At 40.7% G+C, this 21,185-nt stretch overlaps 1 protein-coding gene across 1 annotated transcript in view; it reads right to left on the reverse strand.

Moving 5' to 3' along the window:
- The window catches only part of LOC127441480 (MAGUK p55 subfamily member 7-like), a 152,844-nt gene that overhangs the window by 62,257 nt on the left and 69,402 nt on the right, over nucleotides 1-21,185 (reverse strand). The window contains exons 7-14 of the mRNA XM_051698974.1: nucleotides 18,882-19,022; nucleotides 15,447-15,528; nucleotides 11,786-11,871; nucleotides 11,400-11,474; nucleotides 11,110-11,306; nucleotides 10,287-10,345; nucleotides 2,345-2,356; nucleotides 2,074-2,160 (exon numbers count right to left, since the gene is read on the reverse strand). Coding sequence (XP_051554934.1) covers nucleotides 2,074-2,160; nucleotides 2,345-2,356; nucleotides 10,287-10,345; nucleotides 11,110-11,306; nucleotides 11,400-11,474; nucleotides 11,786-11,871; nucleotides 15,447-15,528; nucleotides 18,882-19,022 — 739 coding nt within the window. The remainder of the gene's footprint in view (nucleotides 1-2,073; nucleotides 2,161-2,344; nucleotides 2,357-10,286; nucleotides 10,346-11,109; nucleotides 11,307-11,399; nucleotides 11,475-11,785; nucleotides 11,872-15,446; nucleotides 15,529-18,881; nucleotides 19,023-21,185) is intronic.

The raw sequence follows: 21,185 nt of genomic DNA on the forward strand, positions 1-21,185 counted from the left end.
TGTGAACTACATACAAAGCTTTGAACGGTACTTAAGTGACCTTCTACCACGCTTTATTCCATCACGTTCATTACGATTGCAAAATTCTGGCCTGTTAGTAGTTCCCAGAATATCAAAATCCACAAAAGGAGGTAGATCATTTTCATATTTGGCTCCTAAACTATGGAATAGTTTCCCTAACACTGTTCGAGATGCAGACACACTCACTCAGTTTAAGTCTAGACTAAAGACTCATCTATTTAGCCAGGCATACACCTAATTTATCCTCCAATTCACAATTAGGCTGCTTTAGTTAGGTGTGCCGGAACCAGAAACCAGAAACATTGATCATGATCTATAACTCTGCAATAAATTGAATGGCATCTATGCTTATATTATTCTATTTGTTTCCCTGTCTCAACCTCGGGACTCCTATCCTGAGGTCACCAGAACCGGCTGGATCCAGCTCCATTCGTGCTTGTGTTGGACTCCACTGCTACGTGTTTCTAAGTGATGACGACTAATAGCAGCTGGTGCCTGCCAAACATCACTTCAGTCTATTACGATGAACTTCAGAGGATGAACTGATGCCAACTCCAACCATAAGACATGGGATTCATCATATGCCATTGCCTGAACCTTGGACTTAGGATAGACCTCACAGAAATTACCGGCTGGTTCAACTGTGATGCACCTAACTGATCTCTGCCTGCATCACCTCGGTCTAATGATAGACTACACTCTTGAAATGGAATACACAGACTATCAATTAATTGCCAACAAAACCCTTCATCAGCTAACTAACAAGGACAATTCATCTATGTGAACTTTTGCAGTTAATCCAGGATGGACTTCAAAGACATTAGTCATTAATCTTACAGTTCATACAAAATATTTGTTTAAACACTGACTCTTAACACTTACATAGTTTAATCATTTTAAACCATGACTTGCACTATACACAAGTAATATTGGCATTATATTCATGATGTTAGCCAGAGGGGAACTGGCCACCACAGTGAGCCTGGTTTCTCCCAAGGTTATTTTTCTCCATTAACCAACATCTTATGGAGTTTTGTGTTCCTTGCCACAGTCGTCTTCGGCTTGCTCACTGGGGTTCTAAATACAATTATTATTTAATTACTTATTTTTAAACACAATTCACAATCATATTTGATCAAACTACGCAATGATGTCTCTAAGACATTATATATATTACAGTTTCATTTTCTGTTAATGCATGATTTTCTATAAAGCTGCTTTGAAACGATGTGTGTTGTGAAATGCGCTATACAGATTAAAATGACTTGACTTGACTTGGATCACACAAGACTTGAAACAAGACAAACTGGCCCTGGACAGCAAACATGAGGAGACTAAAATAGGGAGAGAAACCGTGTGCTCACACAAAGACAGACAATGAAATACAAAACAGACATGGGACGATAATGTCACGGTCCTGTCAGACAAAAACCCAGACTGACAGAGTGTCAGGACCATGACACAGACATCAGACGATGTCCGATGTTTACAGTGTGGTTCATATCATGCTTTGTGAATGCAAAGCTCTCCAGGTTAATTTTTATTTTCACTTTCACTGATTTCTAATATATTTGGCAGTTACACATTCAGTGCTGGGTAGATTACTTCTGAACTGTAATCTGGTACTGATTACAAATTACAAGACTAAAATTGCAGTCAGTAAGTAATCTCTTGAAAAACATTTTTAAAGTTCATCTAATCTGATTGCTTTTGGATGACTTCCGGTCTAATTTTTTGAATTGATGTCACATGCATTTGTGTAGGATAAGCTTGTACCATTTCGACAATGTTGCTTAAAATACTTAATGGATCAACATATTTGGATGACTGAGACTATCATACAGTCTAACATATTTTGTGTTCCACGAAAGAAACAGGTCATACAGGTTTGGAACAACATGAGGGGGAGTAAATGATGGCAGAATATTTATTTTGGGGTGAAATATCCCTTGAAGTCATGTGACCCACAACTAGTCGGTGCAAACCATTATGTGCTTAGTATAAAAGAACTTGACAGCGAGGAGGTAATAGTTTAGACAAATGAATCCTCACCTATATGTATGCCACTTATTGCTCCATAGTCCACATCCTCTGGTGATCGGGTGAATGCAAGGCAGAAAGAAGAGAAAAAAATGCACTCTAATTAATTTAAGATACATGTGACATGCAGTTAAAGCAACCCTTAATCAAGAAGTGGTGAGAGAATGGGGTAAATTTCTACATTACTGTTTCTAAATATGATGTAAACATTTAAGACAAAACTACTGGCAAATTAGAGTCGGCTTTCTGTTACGTGACAGTGTTGAAAAGGATGAAAAATTACCTTCCATGTTGTCTGTTCAGTGTGAGTGAGAGGGCAAAGAGAGAGAAAAAGAGAGGGAAGCTCTTTTAGAAATTGCACCCACAAGAAAATTGAGAGAAAATATAGTTTCTGGAATAAAAAAGAATCTAATTTTTCTCAAAATCTGAGATTGCCCAGGTATCAATGCTTTTTGTTATAGAAAGAAACATTACGTAGATAGAATGAAATACTAAGCACTTCATCAATCAATCTTACTGTATAATCAGTGAGCATGTGATGTCGTTTTACTACCTAAATTTGGAACATCACAGATGGCAAGAAAAAGAGTGGCCCGTTCCTATAAAAAATCTAAACACCTCTCCTCATCTCCACTCTTTCACTTGGTGGTTTTAGGATGTAAACATTGAAATGATAGCAAGGTTTTTGAGGAATATAACTGTATAAAGAGAAAGGAAAATTAAAATTATTTTGGAAGAGAGCGAACATGTTTTTATTTTTCTTAAAGGTTAAATCCTTAAAGTACAGTAAATCCAAAGCTCACAGTGTGTGGGGCCTGCTCTTTCAAAGCCACAGTGCAGTGGCTGCCAAGGGGCAAGACTTTGACATTCAATCCAATTGTTCGTCAAGCTGTGGCCAAGGTGGATTTTCTAAATAGTAATTGCAATTTTCTGTGACCAAGCTCAACTTGTCCTGGCCGTGTCCTCACCTGCGGTTCATTGGGGAATGATGTGTTTCATGCTTTTACAGAGCCAGTAAAAATGGTAGTGCAGACTTGAGTTTAACATGTGGCATTTTGGTGACCTTGTGCTTGGACTTGAGCTCTGTGTGTGAGTGTATTATAGGGGAGGCCATAAATTGACCTCGTCCATCATCACCATGTGGTGATTCTGAGTCGCGGAGCAGCTGTCACTCTCCTTGCATCCAACCAACAGATGGAGCTTTTATAGGGAAGACTGTCACTTTGAACAGACCTACAATGACTTTTCAAGATGAGATGATTGAAATATTCCTGATCCATCTATTGGTTTTTCCCTTTTCCACCCCTCTTCAATTCCCTCAAAGATTTATACTGCAGGAAAAAGACTTTGCAATAACATATAGATGTTACATTTAGATTTTGAGACAGAAATGACCACAGAACTAATGAGAGTATCAGCGTATTTAGGATTTGATTGTATTTTTGGCTCATGTAGTGTTCAGGTAAGATTTTCATTATCATTGAGGAAATGCAATATGTTTGTTTAAAGGAAGCCACACAGTAAAATAAAAAGTAAAAAAAATAATAAAAAAAAAGTAAAAAGTCACTTGTGCATTTGTAAATCCAGATGTGAGAGAGCAGACTACCGGTGTTGGGTGGGGACGGGGCCAATGAAGTCGTGACCAATTACAAGAGCTTGAAAAACTGATCTGGATTTACAAGTGTACAAGTGAGTTTTGCTACAGGTATTTAGCTAAAGTTGTTGCAAAAGCAGTCGCAGATTTGAGAGGTTGTAGTTGCTGATTTGTGGTTGTACTGTGAAAGTGAATTAAAGTACAAAGTAAATATGTAATACAAGTTTGTGTCTGTCGTTGGATTTATATGAATGTCTCTCTGCAACTTTAAATTCAAAACACAGGTTTTTGATTATTGTCTGTGAGTGCAGATTGCAACATTCAACTTAAGACTTTTATTTGACAAGTTTTCGCACACAAGTTAGTCTCACACATTCATTTGTGTGTGTGTGTGTGTGTGTGTGCCTGAGTGTGTGTGAATGTGTGTGTGTCTTTCTTCTGCGTGTCTTTGTTCAGTTTTTTGGCTGTGTTAGTCTCACACATTGATTTGTGTGTGTGTTTGTGTGATTGTGTGTGCGTGTTCTGCATTGTGGCAGATTTATTGTGTTTGACAAATAAATAAATGCTCTGTGTCAGGGACATTTCCAATGGTTGGTCAATTTTGACCGCGAGCAGCAAAGATGTCACCTTTTCTTTTTTTTCTTTTTTTTTTTTTATGACTAATTAAACTCATCGAATCATGTCTCATCAAATTTTTTTTTGTTTTGTTTTTTTTTTTGTTTTTTTTGGGGATGTTCAGATTACAATTCTATGAAGAGTCACAAAGTTTTGTACCACTCAGTTCCCCTTCTGTCACTCACTCGATGTTGTGTCGATGTAGTGACACTAGGGGTCGATCTTGAGAGCCCGAGACACCTTCAGATCTTTGAGAAAAGGCCAATGAGAATTGCCGAGTAGAATTTGCATGCCACTCCCCCCGACATATGGCTATAAAAGGGAGGCTGGAATGCGGATTCATTCAGATTTTTTCTTCGGAGCTGAGTGGTTGTATTTCAGCGAGCTGAATACTACTACTGATCCATTCACCTCTTCATAAGCATGTGCTGTTATACGGCGCATTCCAGCGGCTTTCTCTCCACTCTGCACTTCACTGCAGACTACGCCCCTGGGTGCTTCGATAGCGCTTTAAAAGAGTTTATTTCCTCTAAAGAGTATATTTCCTCTATTAGAGCAGGCACAGTGACGTTGAACGTCTTTTTAAAGACGCGTCTTTTAAAAGATGCCCTTCCGTGTCTGTTCAATTCCTGGATGCGGTCGTTACCTCTCCGCCTCTGATGATCACGATCACTGCCTCACATGCCTGGGCCAAAATCACATTGAGGAAGCATTCGTGGATGGTTCATGTTCTCATTGCGAGAACATGACCATGGCAACGTTGCGGTCGTGGCTTTCCTTCTTTCGAGGGAAAGTTACTTCAGCTGTCCCCCCCGCTGGTCCTTCTACCTACGGGTACAAGGCCGCCCTGGTTGACGCTGAAGGTGATTCAGGGGCTTCAATGGGTACGGTTCCGCTGGGTAAACCCCAATGGACCGCCCACTCCCCGGCTCGTTTGCGCCCGTCCAGTTCTGGGATGAGACAGGCAACGCGCCTCAGTGCCAGCCTAATGTCTCTTTTGGAGCTTGTGAGCCAGATGAGATGTTGATCGCTGCATCGGAGAGTGCCTTGGTGATGTCGGACGCTGAGGACTCGACTGGGCTGCTGCCTTCGGGTGTGGCAGCCCAGTCTGAGGCCGACGCAGAGCTGACCACCATGCTTGCCAAGGCCGCCGTGAGTGTTGGGCTTGAGGGAACCCTCCACCTGCCCCTGAGCACTCGTGGCTTGACGACTGGTTTCTGGGTTCAGCGCACCGCTCGTGGCCACACCCCCCTCCAGTCCCCGCCTTCCCAGAAGTGCACGATGAGCTAACGTGATCGTGGAGGGCACCTTTCTCTGCCCGAACCCGATCCTTCAGTTCGTTTGCTCTCACTACCCTCGACAGTGGGGCAGCCGAGGTTTATGCCGCGATACCCCAGGTGGATAAGGCGATCGCGGCACACTTGTGCCCACTGAGTGCCACCACCTGGCGGAGTCGCCCGGCACTCCCTTTCCGAGCTTGTAGGATGACGTCGTCTCTGGCCACTAAAGCCTACAGCGCTGTTGGTCAGGCCGCCTCCGCCCCGCACGCCATGGCCCTCTTACAGGTCCATCAGACCAAGGCTTTGAAAGAGCTACACGAGGGTAGTTCTGATCCCGGTGTGCTACAAGAGCTGCACTCGGCGACCGAGCTCGCCCTCCGTGCAACTAAGGTCACAGCACGCGCACTCGGACAGACGATGTCCATGCTTGTGGTCCAGGAGCGCCACCTGTGGCTGAACCTGGTCGAGATGAGGGACGCGGACAAGGCACTGCGGTACGAGCTGCGGTACCCACATTGTCAAAAAAAAGAGCAGTTTCCTCTCTCCTTGGGTCACACCGCCAGTGCTCACAGTCGCCGTCCCTATGACACCGAGCGCCTGCAGCCTGGGCCTCATGAACACAGCCCCCCACCTTCGCACGCCACACTGCATCACACAAACCACACCCCCAGCCGGCCGGTGGTGACGAGTCTCGAGGACGGCCCGAGAGGCCCTCCTCCTCAGTCGTCGGCCCGCCTTATGCCGGAGCAAGGTAAGTGCTTCGAGGGTATCCTCAGCGCGGCTACCTCGGGTCGGAGCACCGCTCCCTGAAACGGCACTCCCTGCTCCCCCCCGCCGCGAGGCCCCACCCCCAGGAATGTCAGATGCGATCTTTCCATTAGTGCCCCTTGCCCAGAGTTTGGACGCATGGCTACCGCTTTCCAACCCGTCGCGCTGGCTGGCCAGAACCATTCGACCCGGCTATGCGATTCATCTTGCCAGGCGCCCGCCCCGGTTCCGCGAAGGATGAGAGCGCCGCTGTCCTGCGGGCAGAGATCACAGTCCTCCTACAGAAGGGTGAGATAGAGCCTGTTCCTCCAGCCGAGGTGAGACAGGGGTTTCACAGCCCTTACTTCATCGTTCCCAAGAAGGGCGGTGGGTTGCAGCCAATCTTGGACCTGCGAGTTCTGAACTGGGCCTTGCACAGACTCCCGTTCAAGATGCTGACACAAAAGCACATTTTGATGTGCATCTGGCATCAAGAATGGTTCGCGGCGGTAGACCTGAAGGACGCGTACTTTCACGTCTCGATTTTACCTCGACACAGACCCTTCCTATGGTTCGCGTTCGACAGTCCAGCATATCAGTACAAGGTCCTCCCCTTCGGCTTGTCCCTATCCCCTTACGTCTTCACGAAGGTCTCTGAGGCAGCCCTTGCCCCGTTAAGCGAAGTGGGCATTCGCATACTCAATTACCTCGACAACTGGCTGATTATAGCACACTCTCGAGAGTTACTGTGTGCACACAGGGACCTGGTGCTCATGCACCTCAGCCATTTAGGGCTTCGGGTCAACTGAGAAAAGAGCAAGCTCTCCCCGGTTCAGAGCATCTCTTTTCTCGGCATGGAGTTAGACTCGGTGTCAATGATAGCGCACCTCACATGCGAGCACGTGCAGTCGGTGCTGAACTGCCTGAACCTATCCAGGTGGGAAATGTCAGTCCCACTGAAGTACTTTCAGAGACTCCTGGGGCATATGGCATCCTCAGCGGCGGTCACGCCGCTCGTGTTGATGCATATGAGACTTCTACAGCACTGGCTCCAGACCCGAGTCCCGAGGTACGCATGGCGCTGCGGCACACATCGCGTGGCTCTCACGCCCACCTGCCACTGCCTTTTCAGCCCCTGGACAGACCTTGCGTTCCTGCGTCCCATACAGCAAGTGTCCAGGTTCATAGTGGTTACGACGGACACCTCCAAGACAGGCTGCAGCGCCGTGTGCAATGGGCATGCAGCTGCTGGCTCCTGGACAGTACCTCGCCTGCATGAGCACATCAACTGCCTCGAGGCTGCGGAGGCTATTGCCGTTGATCCAGGGCAAGCACGTGTTGGTCTACACTACAAATCTTTAGCAATGAAAGATGGACTAACAGGGCATCTGCAATCTTTCTGTGCCTCAGCATGAATGTGTTCACATGCAGTAAAACATTTTTTTAAATGTCCAGCAGAACCACTGTGATTTACAGCACTTCCTCAGACTTTATCAGGTCGTTTATTCAGCTCACATCTCTAGAGAGATGCTCCAGGAAGATGCCTGGCACCCTCTCATCTCAGACTGTCACTAACATACTTTGTAGTTATCATAACTGTGACATTTCCACAACCATTTCCACATCACTCTCTGAGACCAACTGAGGTGTGTTGAGTCTTGTCTTTGTTTGCACACCTCTTCCAACAGGAGCTCAGGAATTAGAAATCAAAAAATTAAGAGCACATGTTTTCCTGTACTTTAAGAATGTTTTAAAATAAATGGTTAAACTGGACAATATCATTCAGTCTTTTTTTATATGTCTATTCTTTTCAGTTTATTTCTGTTTCCAACAGGAACAAAAATGCTAAATATGTGGCAAGAGATGCTGAAAAGCAGTGAAATGGCTAGTTATAGACTTGTGTTCAATGATACTTGAAGTCAAAAGTTTACATACACCTTAGCCAATTACATTTAAAATCAGTTTTTCACAGTTCCTGACATTTAATCGCAGAAAACTTTCCCTGTCTTAGGTCAGTTAGGATCACTACTTTGTTTTAAGAATGTGAAATGTCAGAATAATGTAGAGAGAATAATTTATTTCAGCTTTTATTTCTTTCAACACATTCCCAGTGGGTCAGAAGTTTACATACACTTTGTTAGTATTTGGTAGCATTGCCTTTAAATTGTTTAACTTGGGTCAAACATTTTGGGTAGCCTTCCACAAGCTTCTCACAGTAAGTTGCTGGAATTTTGTCCCATTCTTCCAGACAGAACTGGTGTAACTGAGTCAGGTTTGTAGGCCTCCTTGCTCACACACACTTTTTCAGTTTTGCCCACAAATTTTCTATCAGATTGAGGTCAGGGCTTTGTGATGGCCACTCCAATACCTTGATTTTGTTGTCCTTAAGCCATTTTGCCACAACTTTGGAGGTATGCTTGGGGTCATTGTCCATTTGGAAGCCCATTTGCAACTGAGCTTTAACTTCTTGGCTGATGTCTTGAGATGTTGCTTCAATATATCCACATAATTCTCCTTCCTCATGATGCCATCTATTTTGTGAAGTGCACCAGTCCATCCTGCAGCAAAGCACCCCCACAACATGATGCTGCCTCCCCCATGCTTCATGGTTGGGATGGTGTTCTTCGGCTTGCAAGCCCCACCCATTTTCCTCCAAACATAACGATGGTCATTATGGCCAAACAGTTCACTTTTTTTTTTCATTAGACCAGAGGACATTTCTTTGTCCCCATGTGCACTTGCAAACTGTAGTCTGACTTTTTTATGGTGGTTTTGGAGCAGTGGCTTCTTCCTTGCTGAGCAGCCTTTCAGGTTATGTCGATATAGAACTCATTTTACTGTGGATATAGATACTTGTCTACATGTTTCCTCCAGCATCTTCACAAGGTCATTTGCTGTTGTTCTGGGATTGATTTGCACTTTTCGCACCAAACTACGTTCATCTCTAGGAGACAGAATGCTTCTCCTTCCTGAGTGGTATGATGGCTGCATGGTCCCATGGTTTTATACTTGTGTACTATTGTTGTACAGATGAACGTGGTACCATCAGGCATTTGGAAATTGTTGCAAAGGATGAACCAGACATGTGGAGGTCCACAATATATTTTTCTGAGGTCTTGGCTGATTTCTTTTGATTTTCCCATGATGTCAAGCAAAGTGGAACTGAGGTTGAACGTAGGCCTTAAAATACATCCACAGGTACACTTCCAATTCAGTACACCTCCTATCAGAAGCTAATTGGCTAATTGTCTAAAGGCTTGACATCATTTTCTGAAATTTTCCAAGCTGCTTAAAGGCACAGTTAACATAGTGTATGTAAACTCCTGACCCACTGGAATTGTGATATAGTCATCAACAATCTGTTGTAAACAATTGCTGGAAAAATGACTCATGTCATGCACAACGTAGATGTCCTAATCGACTTGCCAAAACTATAGTTTGCTCATATTAAATCTGTGGAGTGGTTAAAAAATGAGTTTTAATGACTTCAACCTAAGTGTATGTAAACTTCTGACTTCAACTGTAAATAAACCAAACAACATATTGACTTCTAAAGCCACATTTTTATTGTCTGCCACAATGTAATGTCTTTAAATTATTATATTTATTACATAATAAATCCTTTTACAAATGTTCTGATTATTATATACTGAAGTATCTTTATGGGGGCCCTTTCCAGCAAATATTGTTATATGCAATTAATTTGATTAATAAAGTGAAGTTTTTAGCAAGCATCTGGATGAAAATACCTTTAGAGAGGTGCAAAAACAGGTGTGATTATCATAACAGCTGTTGAAAAGACCAGCACTGCTGGTCACCAGGTACACGTTATGTTTTAGGATGCTGGTGTCTCCACCATTCTTCTTAACTAGCATAAGCAGCAAGTCTTCCTTGGTCAACTAGCTTCAGCAGAAAATTCATGCTGATCTTTTCAGCAGGGTTTTGTTTGAATACTGCTATGTCTACTGATCAGAGATGACCAAGCTTACCGGTCAGTGACACTCTGGTTGGGTGAAACAGAGCTTTAGGTCTCTGTAAAGCCACTCGCCTGCAGAGAAAACATAGGAACCACATGAAAACCATTAACTATCACAGTGTAATGTTGCTGGCACTGGCAATGATGAAGACGATGATGAAGGAGTGAAGAGAACCCAAGTGCAGTTTATTTAGAAAGTGTAGTAATCCAAACGTGAAATCCAATAACCATACTCCAAACGTGAACAAAAACAAAACATGAACTAGATTTAACATGGCATGACTTGACTTGACTTAACTTAACAACAGTGTACCAAACACATACATTCAATACTTGACAAAGACACAAATGGAAAACATGAGGCTTAAATACATGGACATGGGGGAACATAAACCAATGAACAAACAGAACTCATAACAAGCTAATTAAACTAAACCAATGAAAACATGACACATGAACATGGAGGGAAAACATGAAATCACATGACAAGGGAACAGGAACTAAACTTGTCAAAATAAAAGACATGAATCAACAAAATACACATGACACACAGTTAGCTCTGTGAAATTCCCCTTCAATACAACAAGTTGCACACATTTCTCAATATCACAAAGTTGTCTATTCAGAGTCATATCAAGTACTACAGTAACCTTTCTAAGCTGTCACGAAGGAATGGTTTTGGGCAGACACACAAATAGCACAAGCACATCAGCTTGATATATTCTTATCGCTGTTTACAGACTTCAGTAGAAAACTGTCCTGGCAAAACTCTCATTGTTGTCAGTCTAGACTTGAAGTAAAGCTTAGAAAGAGTCTGATTGCAAGAGTTTTCTTACCTTTCCTGAAGCTGTCTAGAAGGAATCAGTCCAGCCCTGAGGTTGGCGTCACCATGCCGTCTGGCCTGCCACCAGGTGTCATCTTCTTGGCTTACAATCTGTAACACATCTCCTCTCCTGAACTTCAACCCAGCATCTTTGCATGGAATAGCAGGGTCTGCTTTGGGATCGTAGTCAAAAAGTGCCCTCACAAAAGTCTGAAACAATCCACAAACTCATTTGTATGTCTCCAAATTTGGTTTTGATTATGTGGAGTGTAAAATGCATCGCTGTGATTTAGATAAAGGGACCTTGGCATCTTTGTTCTCCAGCTCTTCTTTGGTGCCTGGGATTACTTTGAAGGTCACTGCTCCTTCTGACTGGGCCTGGAGGATGTGATTATGAGATACAGGTCCAAAGCAAGCTCACAAGCTACAGATTGAATCTCACATTCAATAACACACATGAACCGAGACGGAATGCAGAACTGTTGTCCTTAAGAAAACCCTCAAAAACAAACACATCACATTAAATTGATGCACAGATACACACATGCACGCAAGCATGCACACACACACACACACACACACACACACACACACACACACACACACACACACACACACACACACAAACACACACACACACACACAAAGTTCAAATACAGTCACACCAACACACACAAAGAGAGGCATACTAGTATGGGAATAATTTCCTCTGGGTTCTTGTCCTCCATTGGAACTCCATTGACTTCCTTGAGCTCATCACCCTTATGAATAAGACCTGTAGCATTTGCCAGTGACAAAATGAGTTGGAAAGCAACAACATTGCAGAATAAATTATACTTATACAACGTAGTGTATTAATTCCCCCCGGTTTTTAATCTATAATCTGTAATAAATATAACACTAACTTGGAAACAGCTGACTTGATTTTGTTTTTTTGTTTTTTACCATGCCTTCATCATTTATTCTTGGTACCTTTCAAATAATGTTTAAGTATAGATTTTACTGTATAACCCCTGGCCAAGGCGCAAACTTTCAATATTAAACAATATTAAAATTAATAGAATTATTACATGTCTAAAACTATGATAATTTAAACAAATGCTAAATAAACAAACTTTTCCAAATTTATTGTGTAAAAATGATTTCTATATTGTTTTTTCTAAAATGTGTTTACCAAGTAGAAAAAAGTGTCAGTGGAGAGTATGCTTGAAATGAAACATGAGACAAATGATGTGTTTTATCTCTTGTTAATATCACTTGTGAGCAGAATATTTGTTCACACTTTATTCAGCGTTCATTTTACTGTGGGTAATTACTGAGTAATAATGGTAACACTTTACAATAAATTTCCATTTGTTAACATTAATTAACAATATTAGTTAACATGAACTAACAATGAACAATACTTATTAAGCATTTATTAATCTTAGTTAATGCTAACTCCAACATACAGTATACTAATACAGTTTTAAAATGAAAGTTGTATTAGTTAACATTAGTACATGCGCTATGAACTAACAAGAACTAACAATGAACAATTCTATTTTTATTAACTAACATTAACAAAGATTACTAAATTATGTAATAAATATATTGTTTATTGTTAGTTCATGATACCTAATGCATTAACTAATGTTAACGAATGGAACCTTATTGTAAAGTGTTACCGTAATAATAATGAACTACATATATTTACTGTGTAATTATTTTATAGAGTTGCTTATACTTACATATTACTATAGTAATTGATAATAGTAACATGAAATATGTGTAACATGGACACTGTAAATTAAAGTGTTACAGAAATTGTTTATTAGGCGTCATTTCCAAAAAAAGATGCAATCTTGCCAAATTATACAAAAAGTGTGAAATTATTATTCAGTTTAGTGTATTTAAGATAAATAAAATGTTAACTACATGTATGACATTATAGCATGACACTTTGGTGGGAATTTTCATGACTTTTAAATAACAAAAATGACAAATCAACTGTAATACATGTATATGCACTATTGGACATCATTAGTAGACACATTTAGTGTGTAAAAAATGTTTTAACAGAAGTTTACTTACTAGAAGTTCACAGGGCTAAAAAAAAGAGAAGAAAAAAAAAAAAAAGCCTGAAGCTAAAGAAACACTTAAGCATTATCATTTAGCCAGTGTTATTTTTATTTATTTATTCATCCATTCAAGCGACTTCAAGACTAAGTGCAGGGATTAATAGCCCAATCTGAGTTGAAGACTTAACTCTTATAAATAAACGTTCTCTGACGGTTCTTTGCAACACCTTAGGCACAACACTTCAGGTACCCTCTTCTTATTTTTTTAGTTTAGTGTTTTTGAATTGGCTCTATGATTCCTTGGAGATCTAAAAACTTGGTTACATTATATTTTGATCTTACATTACAGGTTCTTCACATCAGTGTTTCTGTTTTGTGTGTGTGTGTGTGTGTGTGTGTGTGTGCGCGCGCGCGTGTTTGTTATTATTCTTTGTGTGTGTGTGTGTGTGTGTGTGTGTATTATTATTATTATTATTATTTAAAGCACCAGTACATACAGTTGTGCTCAAAAGTTTGCATACCCTGGCAGAAATTGTGAAATTTTGGCATTGATTTTGAAAATATGACTGATCATGCAAAATTTGTTTATCCTTATTTAAGGATAGTGATCATATGAAGCCATTTATTATCACATAGTTGTTTGGCTCCTTTTCAAATCAGAATGATAACAGAAATCATCCAAATGTCCCTGATCAAAAGTTGACATACCCTTGAATGTTTGGCCTTGTTACAGACACACAAGGTGACACACACAGGTTTAAATGGCAATTAAATGTTAATTTCCCACACCTGTGGCTTTTAAAACTGCAGTTAGTGTCTGTGTATAAATAGTCAATGAGTTTGTTAGCTCTCACGTGGATGCACTGAGCAGGCTAGATACTGAGCCATGGGGAGCAGAAAAGAACTGTCAAAAGACCTGCATAACAAGGTAATGGAACTTTAAAAAGATGGAAAAGGATATAAAAAGATATCAAAAGCCTTGAAAATGCCAGTCAGTACTGTTCAATCACTTATTAAGAAGTGGAAAATTCGGGGATCTCTTGATACCAAGCCTAGGTCAGGTAGATCAAGAAAGATATCAGCCACAACTGCCAGAAGAATTGTTCGGGATACAAAGAAAAACCCACAGGTAACCTCAGGAGAAATACAGGCTGCTCTGGAAAAAGATGGTGTGGTTGTTTCAAGGAGCACAATACGACGATACTTGAACAAAAATGAGCTGCATGGTCGAGTTGCCAGAAAGAAGCCTTTACTGCACCAATACCACAAAAAAGCCCTGTTACAATATGCCCGACAACACCTTGACACTCCACACAGCTTCTAGCACACTGTAATTTGGAGTGACGAGACCAAAATAGAGCTTTATGGTCACAAGCATAAGTGCTATATTTGGAGAGGGGTCAACAAGGCCTATAGTGAAAAGAATACCATCCCCACTGTGAAGCATTATGGTGGCTCACTGATGTTTTGGGGGGGTGTGAGCTCTAAAGGCACGGAAATCTTGTGAAAATTGATGGCAAGATGAATGCAGCATGTTATCAGAAAATACTGGCAGACAACTTGCATTCTTCTTCACAAAAGCTGCGCATGGGATGCTCTTGGACTTTCCAGCATGACAATGACCCTAAGCACAAGGCCAAGTTGACCCTCCAGTGGTTACAGCAGAAAAAGGTGAAGGTTCTGGAGTGGCCATCACAGTCTCCTGAACTTAATATCATCTAGCCACTCTGGGGAGATCTCAAACATGCAGTTCATGCAAGACGACCAAAGACTGGAGGCATTTTGCCAAGACGAATGGGCAGCTTTACCACCTGCAAGAATTTGGGGCCTCATAGACAACTATTACAAAAGACTGCACGCTGTCATTGATGCTAAAGGGGGCAATACACAGTATTAAGAACTAAGGGTATGCAGACTTTTGAACAGGGGTCATTGAATTTTTCTCTTCATTGCCATGTTTTGTTTTATGATTGTGCCATTCTGTTATAACCTACAGTTGAATATGAATTCCATAAGAAATAAAAGAAATGTGTTTTGCCTGCTCACTCATGTTTTCTTTAAAAGGGTACATATATTACCAATTCTCCAAGGGTATGCAAACTTTTGAGCACAACTGTATATGATTTTCAGAAGAGCTATAAAATAAAAAGTTATTTGGGGGGGGGGCTCTTTTTTGGCATCAGGCTGTATAATGCTTTTTGCATTCTAATTGGAATGGTTATTTTTAAGAAGGCTGATCAAGGACACAATGGTTATATAGAGCTTGTATTACATTTAAAATGTTTCTCACCACTTAGATCAGCAGCTCCTCCTCTCATGATCCTAGCCACCACTAGTCCTCCAGTGGACTCATCTCTCTTTATGGTGGCTCCCTGAAACAGAGAAATGTTTATCAAGGGTCAGTAAGCTGTCATGCAGAAATACAAATCTTAAGGTTCCAGCATTTATTCAAAGCAAATAGACTGTGAAACTCAAGTTCAAATATCTGGAGGGATCAATAACAAGCAAACAATCAGTTTGCCTTTTAAATGAACATGGGACTGTCAAGACAATTCCAAGTACATCTGGACAAAAATATCTTTAGAGAGGTGCAAAAACAGGTGTGTTTTTGTATCATAACAGTATCATAACAGGAGTCTTTAACAAGTTATGCAGTGGGGGCTGCATGTTAAATGTTGCATGAGAATGCAAAACCTGATGAGGAAACTCTATTCTTGAAGTCACAAATTAAGACAAGAGAGCTTTTTTTTAAATCACACAGCTTGTTGACATTATATGTCAAACATCTGATACATTTCTTTTGGTGTCTGAAGGAACAAATTAGCAGCCAGTGTAATTAAACTTTCAGGTTCATTGGATCCAAACACACATAAGGTTTGACCTTGATGGATTAGATACATGTCTGTGTTTTGCCTCAATTCAATATCCATTAGCATGATCTCATATCACATAACTTCTCACTTAGAGAAAATAATCATTGTCGTTTTATTCATGTAACAAAACATGCGCATCGACTCTGAGGACAGCCATTGCCAACACACCCTCTGTGACCACCGTACCACAGCTAAACTAATAGTGTTTAGGTTAAACCTTCCAAAATAAATTAACAACTTGCTGAGGTCCTGAAATAAACTGTAGACCAAACTATGGTGAAGTGAACACTTCAGTCCTTACAGGGCCTCTCAGATGACTGGTTTCATGAGGCCTCTTGAAGATCCAACAAGCTTGTGGAAAGCAGACGATGAGGTACATGATGGTAAAACTAACCAGGCTACATGGGACACTGATAGAGGAGTTAGGAGGCCCTGCATAGTTCCTTGACCACGGAAGAGGCCAAAATGGCCTGTTGTTCTTAATTACAGGGCTCAGCCCCCTATCAGAGGCACAAAATGGTCTGTGAAGAACTTTCTAGTGATTTCTCATGAGGGAAGCTGCTTTTTAAATAGAAAATGGAGAAACCATGAACCAATGTTTATCACTCCCTACCCATGGTGTGGAGAAAATAGATGAGTTTTGGTCCTTGCTTCTCTGAAATGGCCTGTTCAGAGACAGGACAATCAGATTTAAGGTTCATGTAGCCCCATGGCAACACTATTCTTCATCTATAAAAAGTTAGCCCCCAGTCTGATAGAGTTCAAATGTACACACAGGTCATACTGCCACTACAGAAGGTGCTTTAACACGCAATCGTGAAGGGTCATTGGGCGCGGATTAACCCCGATGATGGGAAATACAGCCATATTTATTGGTATCTCATTATGAAATTGCCACTAGTTGGGTGATACAGGTGGCTATATACAGTAGATCACTATGCAGAGACATTGAGAAACACCAGGCTCATGTGGACGGACAGACACATGGACAGACAGATAGATACAAGTGGATGGATGGATGGATGGACAGACAGACAGACAGATGGACGGAAGGACAGACAGAAAGACAGACGGACAGACGGGCACACACGACGGATGGACGGACAGACAGACAGACAGACAGACAGACAGACAGATAGATAGATAGACAGACAGATGGATAGACAGACAGACAGACAGACAGACAGACAGACAGATAGATAGATAGATAGATAGATAGATAGATACAGTAGACAGATGGACAGACAGACAGACGGACAGACGGGCACACACGACGGATGGACGGACAGACAGACAGACAGACAGACAGACAGACAGATAGATAGATAGATAGATACAAATAGACAGACAGACAGACAGACAGATAGATAGATAGATAGATAGATAGATAGATAAAAGTAGACATGGACATATAGACAGACAGAAAGATGGATAGATACAATTAGACAGATGGGCAGACAGACAGAAAGATAGGTAGATACAAGTAGACAGATGGACAGTCAGACAGACAGACAGATAGATAGAAAGAAGTGGATGGACGGCTAGACGGACAGACAGATAGAAACAGACAGACAGACAGACAGATAGACAAATAGATAGATAGATAGATAGATAGATAGATAGATAGGTTTGGAACAAAAGATGTTTAAAAGGTCTGAATTTACAGACATGCTCTGGCACACATTTTTAGATAGATCAAAAACAGATCTCAATTTTTAATGCATGACACAAGCATAACCACACACAAGACAAACAGAACACAACCCAGACATGAGACTGGTATTTTCTGTTTTCACTATCCTTCTATTTGTTGGTTGAATGACTTCTAAACTGATGACTGGTTTGTGACTTAAGACATGTACAGTACACATCAGTCTTTGTAAAATAACATGAGGCCCTTTACTATTTCATCATAGACTATTCCATTCCAAACACAATCATGGCAGACAACAGATGGAAAAAAAAACATTCAGTCCAGTGTGCGGATGGCTCGAAATGGACTCTTCATCACGGATGTACCAAAAATGATGATACACTTTCCGTTCATTCTCTGGCATTCATAAGGCTCCTTTCAAACGGCTGCCTCATTCAGCACCACTCACTAGATGTTATAGACGAAAGGACTCATAATGGGGGGAAAAGGCATTTTACAAGATACGCATTATGATTGGGAAGGCTGTCACAATGTGTGTCAGAACGGGATGGATAACCCGCAATAAAAAGATAAACCTTGTTTGAAAGGGTTCGTTCTGATGTCGTGCATTTTATTTGGTGAGTGCTGTACTGTGTTTCCTATTTGTATTCAAAAGCATCACATCTAAGTAACACAAATGTTAGCGCAGATGGTTTTGTTCAGTGATGGAAAATATGATTCTGGAGGTAGAGCTGAGGGACAGACTGATCCAGGTTCCGCTTTGATACTCTTTACTATTATAATCCATATCTTGACTCTAAGTGTGTGTCATAATATTTTTCTGGTGATTCTAATCAAAAACAATTTTGTGAAGTTGTCAAGATCAGTTTCAGTGCCATGACCCTAATATAAACACGATGAATAACTCACAGTATAATTTTTGGAAAGTTAACCAGTAAATTACATCGAACTTAGTCAAACAATAGTCTTAAGACATTACAATTGTGTGTTCTGAATTATTTATGAGTTATCCCTATGTAAAGGTATTTGACAATTTAACACAGTTCAAGGCAGACACATGCATTAACTGCAGAGTTTCTACTTTTGTTACCCCTGTTAACACAAACCATCTTCACAGCACTGTATACAGGTATGGGCTGCATTCGTATTATTTTTATTTTGTTTTATTTTTATTTTTTTGTTAACCAGATGGACCCACCAGAGGCTCTTGGTTTTTAACCAAGCATATGATCTTTACTGATTCTTCCACATCCTCTTTGTAATCAGGTAATGGTGGCAGAAGAGGCAGCTGGGGGTCATAGTCTTTTTGGGCCACTATGTCATGCACTGAGAGAAGACCCTAAAGAGAAAAATGAAGAAAAAAGTTTGAGATCATTTAGTAAGGAGTTCTGTTATCAGAATTTTTAAGAATAATTTATTATGTATATATACATTGGGGTCCAGTGGTCAACATTGAAAATCATGGATTTTTGTACAAATTCATGTAGATCTGGAAAGGAATAGGAATGTATGAAGTATATTTAAGATTCTACCCTGTTTGTAGGTCACTAATCAAATGCAAGCAAATTTGTGCTATAGTACATTTGAACTCCTTTGTATAAAACGTCAGATTTCCTTGTTGTCATTGAAGAACACAACAAGCTCTTTGGACCATTCTTAAATCATACTGGATAACATGGATCATCAGGTTTTGCAAAAACTTGTGGAGTCCATGCCAGCTATTTTTTAAAGCAAAAGGGGCTCATACAAAAGACTAAGAAATTCTGAAATTCATATTCATTTTTCAGTTCAACTTTTAAATTACTTCTGATGTACATTGGAAGTATACATAAAAAACCTTTGGGAAGCGAATGTGTCCTACAGTGTGACATGCTATACATAATCTATTATTTTTACAGCATTTGGCTAATTCTTTAATAATTATTATTTTATGTAATTATAATATATTATTAGGGCCCAAACACTGAAAGTGCGGAGACCCTATTGTTCTTCTAAGGATTATTAGCACCCCCATTTTCACCTACAGTCACCAAAATTGGTACATATATAGTTCTCATCAAGCTGGACAACTTTCATAATTATAGTCATTAGGTCTGCCCAACAGGAAGTCGGCCATTTAGAATTTTTTGAATATTGCAGTCTCTGAACTTTTAAATACTCCTCCTAGATGCTTCATGAGACTGTCTCCACATTTAAACAACATTATGTCAAGACACTGAAGATGCTAAATTGCAAACAGATTTTGATATATTGAATGGTGTTGCCATGGCGAGGCATTAAATTATTGGTGAAAAAAGGGAAACAGGATGTGTGTCTCATATCTTCTGTGTGCAGTGTGTGATTTAGATCAAAATTGAGCTAAATGTTTAGTCTTGGGGGCTAATCACATGGATTTGACTATTTTGGGTCATGGTCATAGCGCCACCACCTGGCAGCAGGAAGTGTGGCTCTTACAACATACTTTAAAATAGTCCTCGTATATTTACTCAAATTGCTTCAAAATTGTTAAGAAAAATGTAAATTGCAAAATGCATGTGTCCACTTTGCATTGTTTTCCGAAAGCCATCAGGTGGAAATGGACCAGATGTGCTTGGGCCCGTTATCGCTGCTTGCAGCTATATTTATTAGGGCCCAAGCACTGAAAGTTCTTCTAAGGATTATTATTATAATTTTTCTTATTATTTTCAAGGTTTTCGGTACTTTTGGGGTACATAACATGTGTGAAAACTCTTGAAAGTTTGCACACACATCAGAGTCGTTGGCTATTAGGGCTTGGTGGGGGTGGTCTGTAACAAGGTTTAAAATGGGCAAGGAGGAAGCGGGAACCAGCTGAAGAGTCAAAGTAATATTTAATGAAACAAAAAGACACAAAACACAAACACACGGCAGCTGCGTGTGGCTCTCTCTCTCCCAAACTGCCGCATCCAGCTCGGCATTATCCCTTTCCTCGGCTGATTAGCCCGATTGGGGGCCGGCCGTGAAAAATGTATGCTCTGGAATTTAAACTACACCTCCTAGGGATTTCATGTTACAGGTACCAAATGTGGGCGACATCATGCCAAGACATTGGCTATGCTAAATTGTGAATGGGTTTTTGATATATTGAATGGTGTTGCCATGGCGACACGATAAAATAACATACAAAAATGGATTAAGGAAGTGTCTCATATCTTTTGCGTGCATGGTGTGATTTACATAGAAATTGAGCCAAATGTTTGTCCTTGCAGGCTGATCACATTGATGTAGCTACTGTGGGTCACAGTCGTAGTGCCATCAACTGGCGGAAGTAAGTATGGCACTTTTAACAGACTTTGAATTATCCCTCTTATGTTTACCTGAATTGCTTCAAATTTTTTTACAATAATCGCTCTGCAAGTTCATGAGTTTGCGCCCTTTTCCAGTCGAATCCCAAAGAAAAATGCAAACAAATGTGTCCCCACTCAAAATATACATCCACTGAGGTGCGGATGCAATCTTTGTTAATTAAAATATATAGTTTTAT

Source organism: Myxocyprinus asiaticus, chromosome 5, assembly GCF_019703515.2.
Source record: "Myxocyprinus asiaticus isolate MX2 ecotype Aquarium Trade chromosome 5, UBuf_Myxa_2, whole genome shotgun sequence".
NCBI lineage: Eukaryota > Metazoa > Chordata > Actinopteri > Cypriniformes > Catostomidae > Myxocyprinus > Myxocyprinus asiaticus.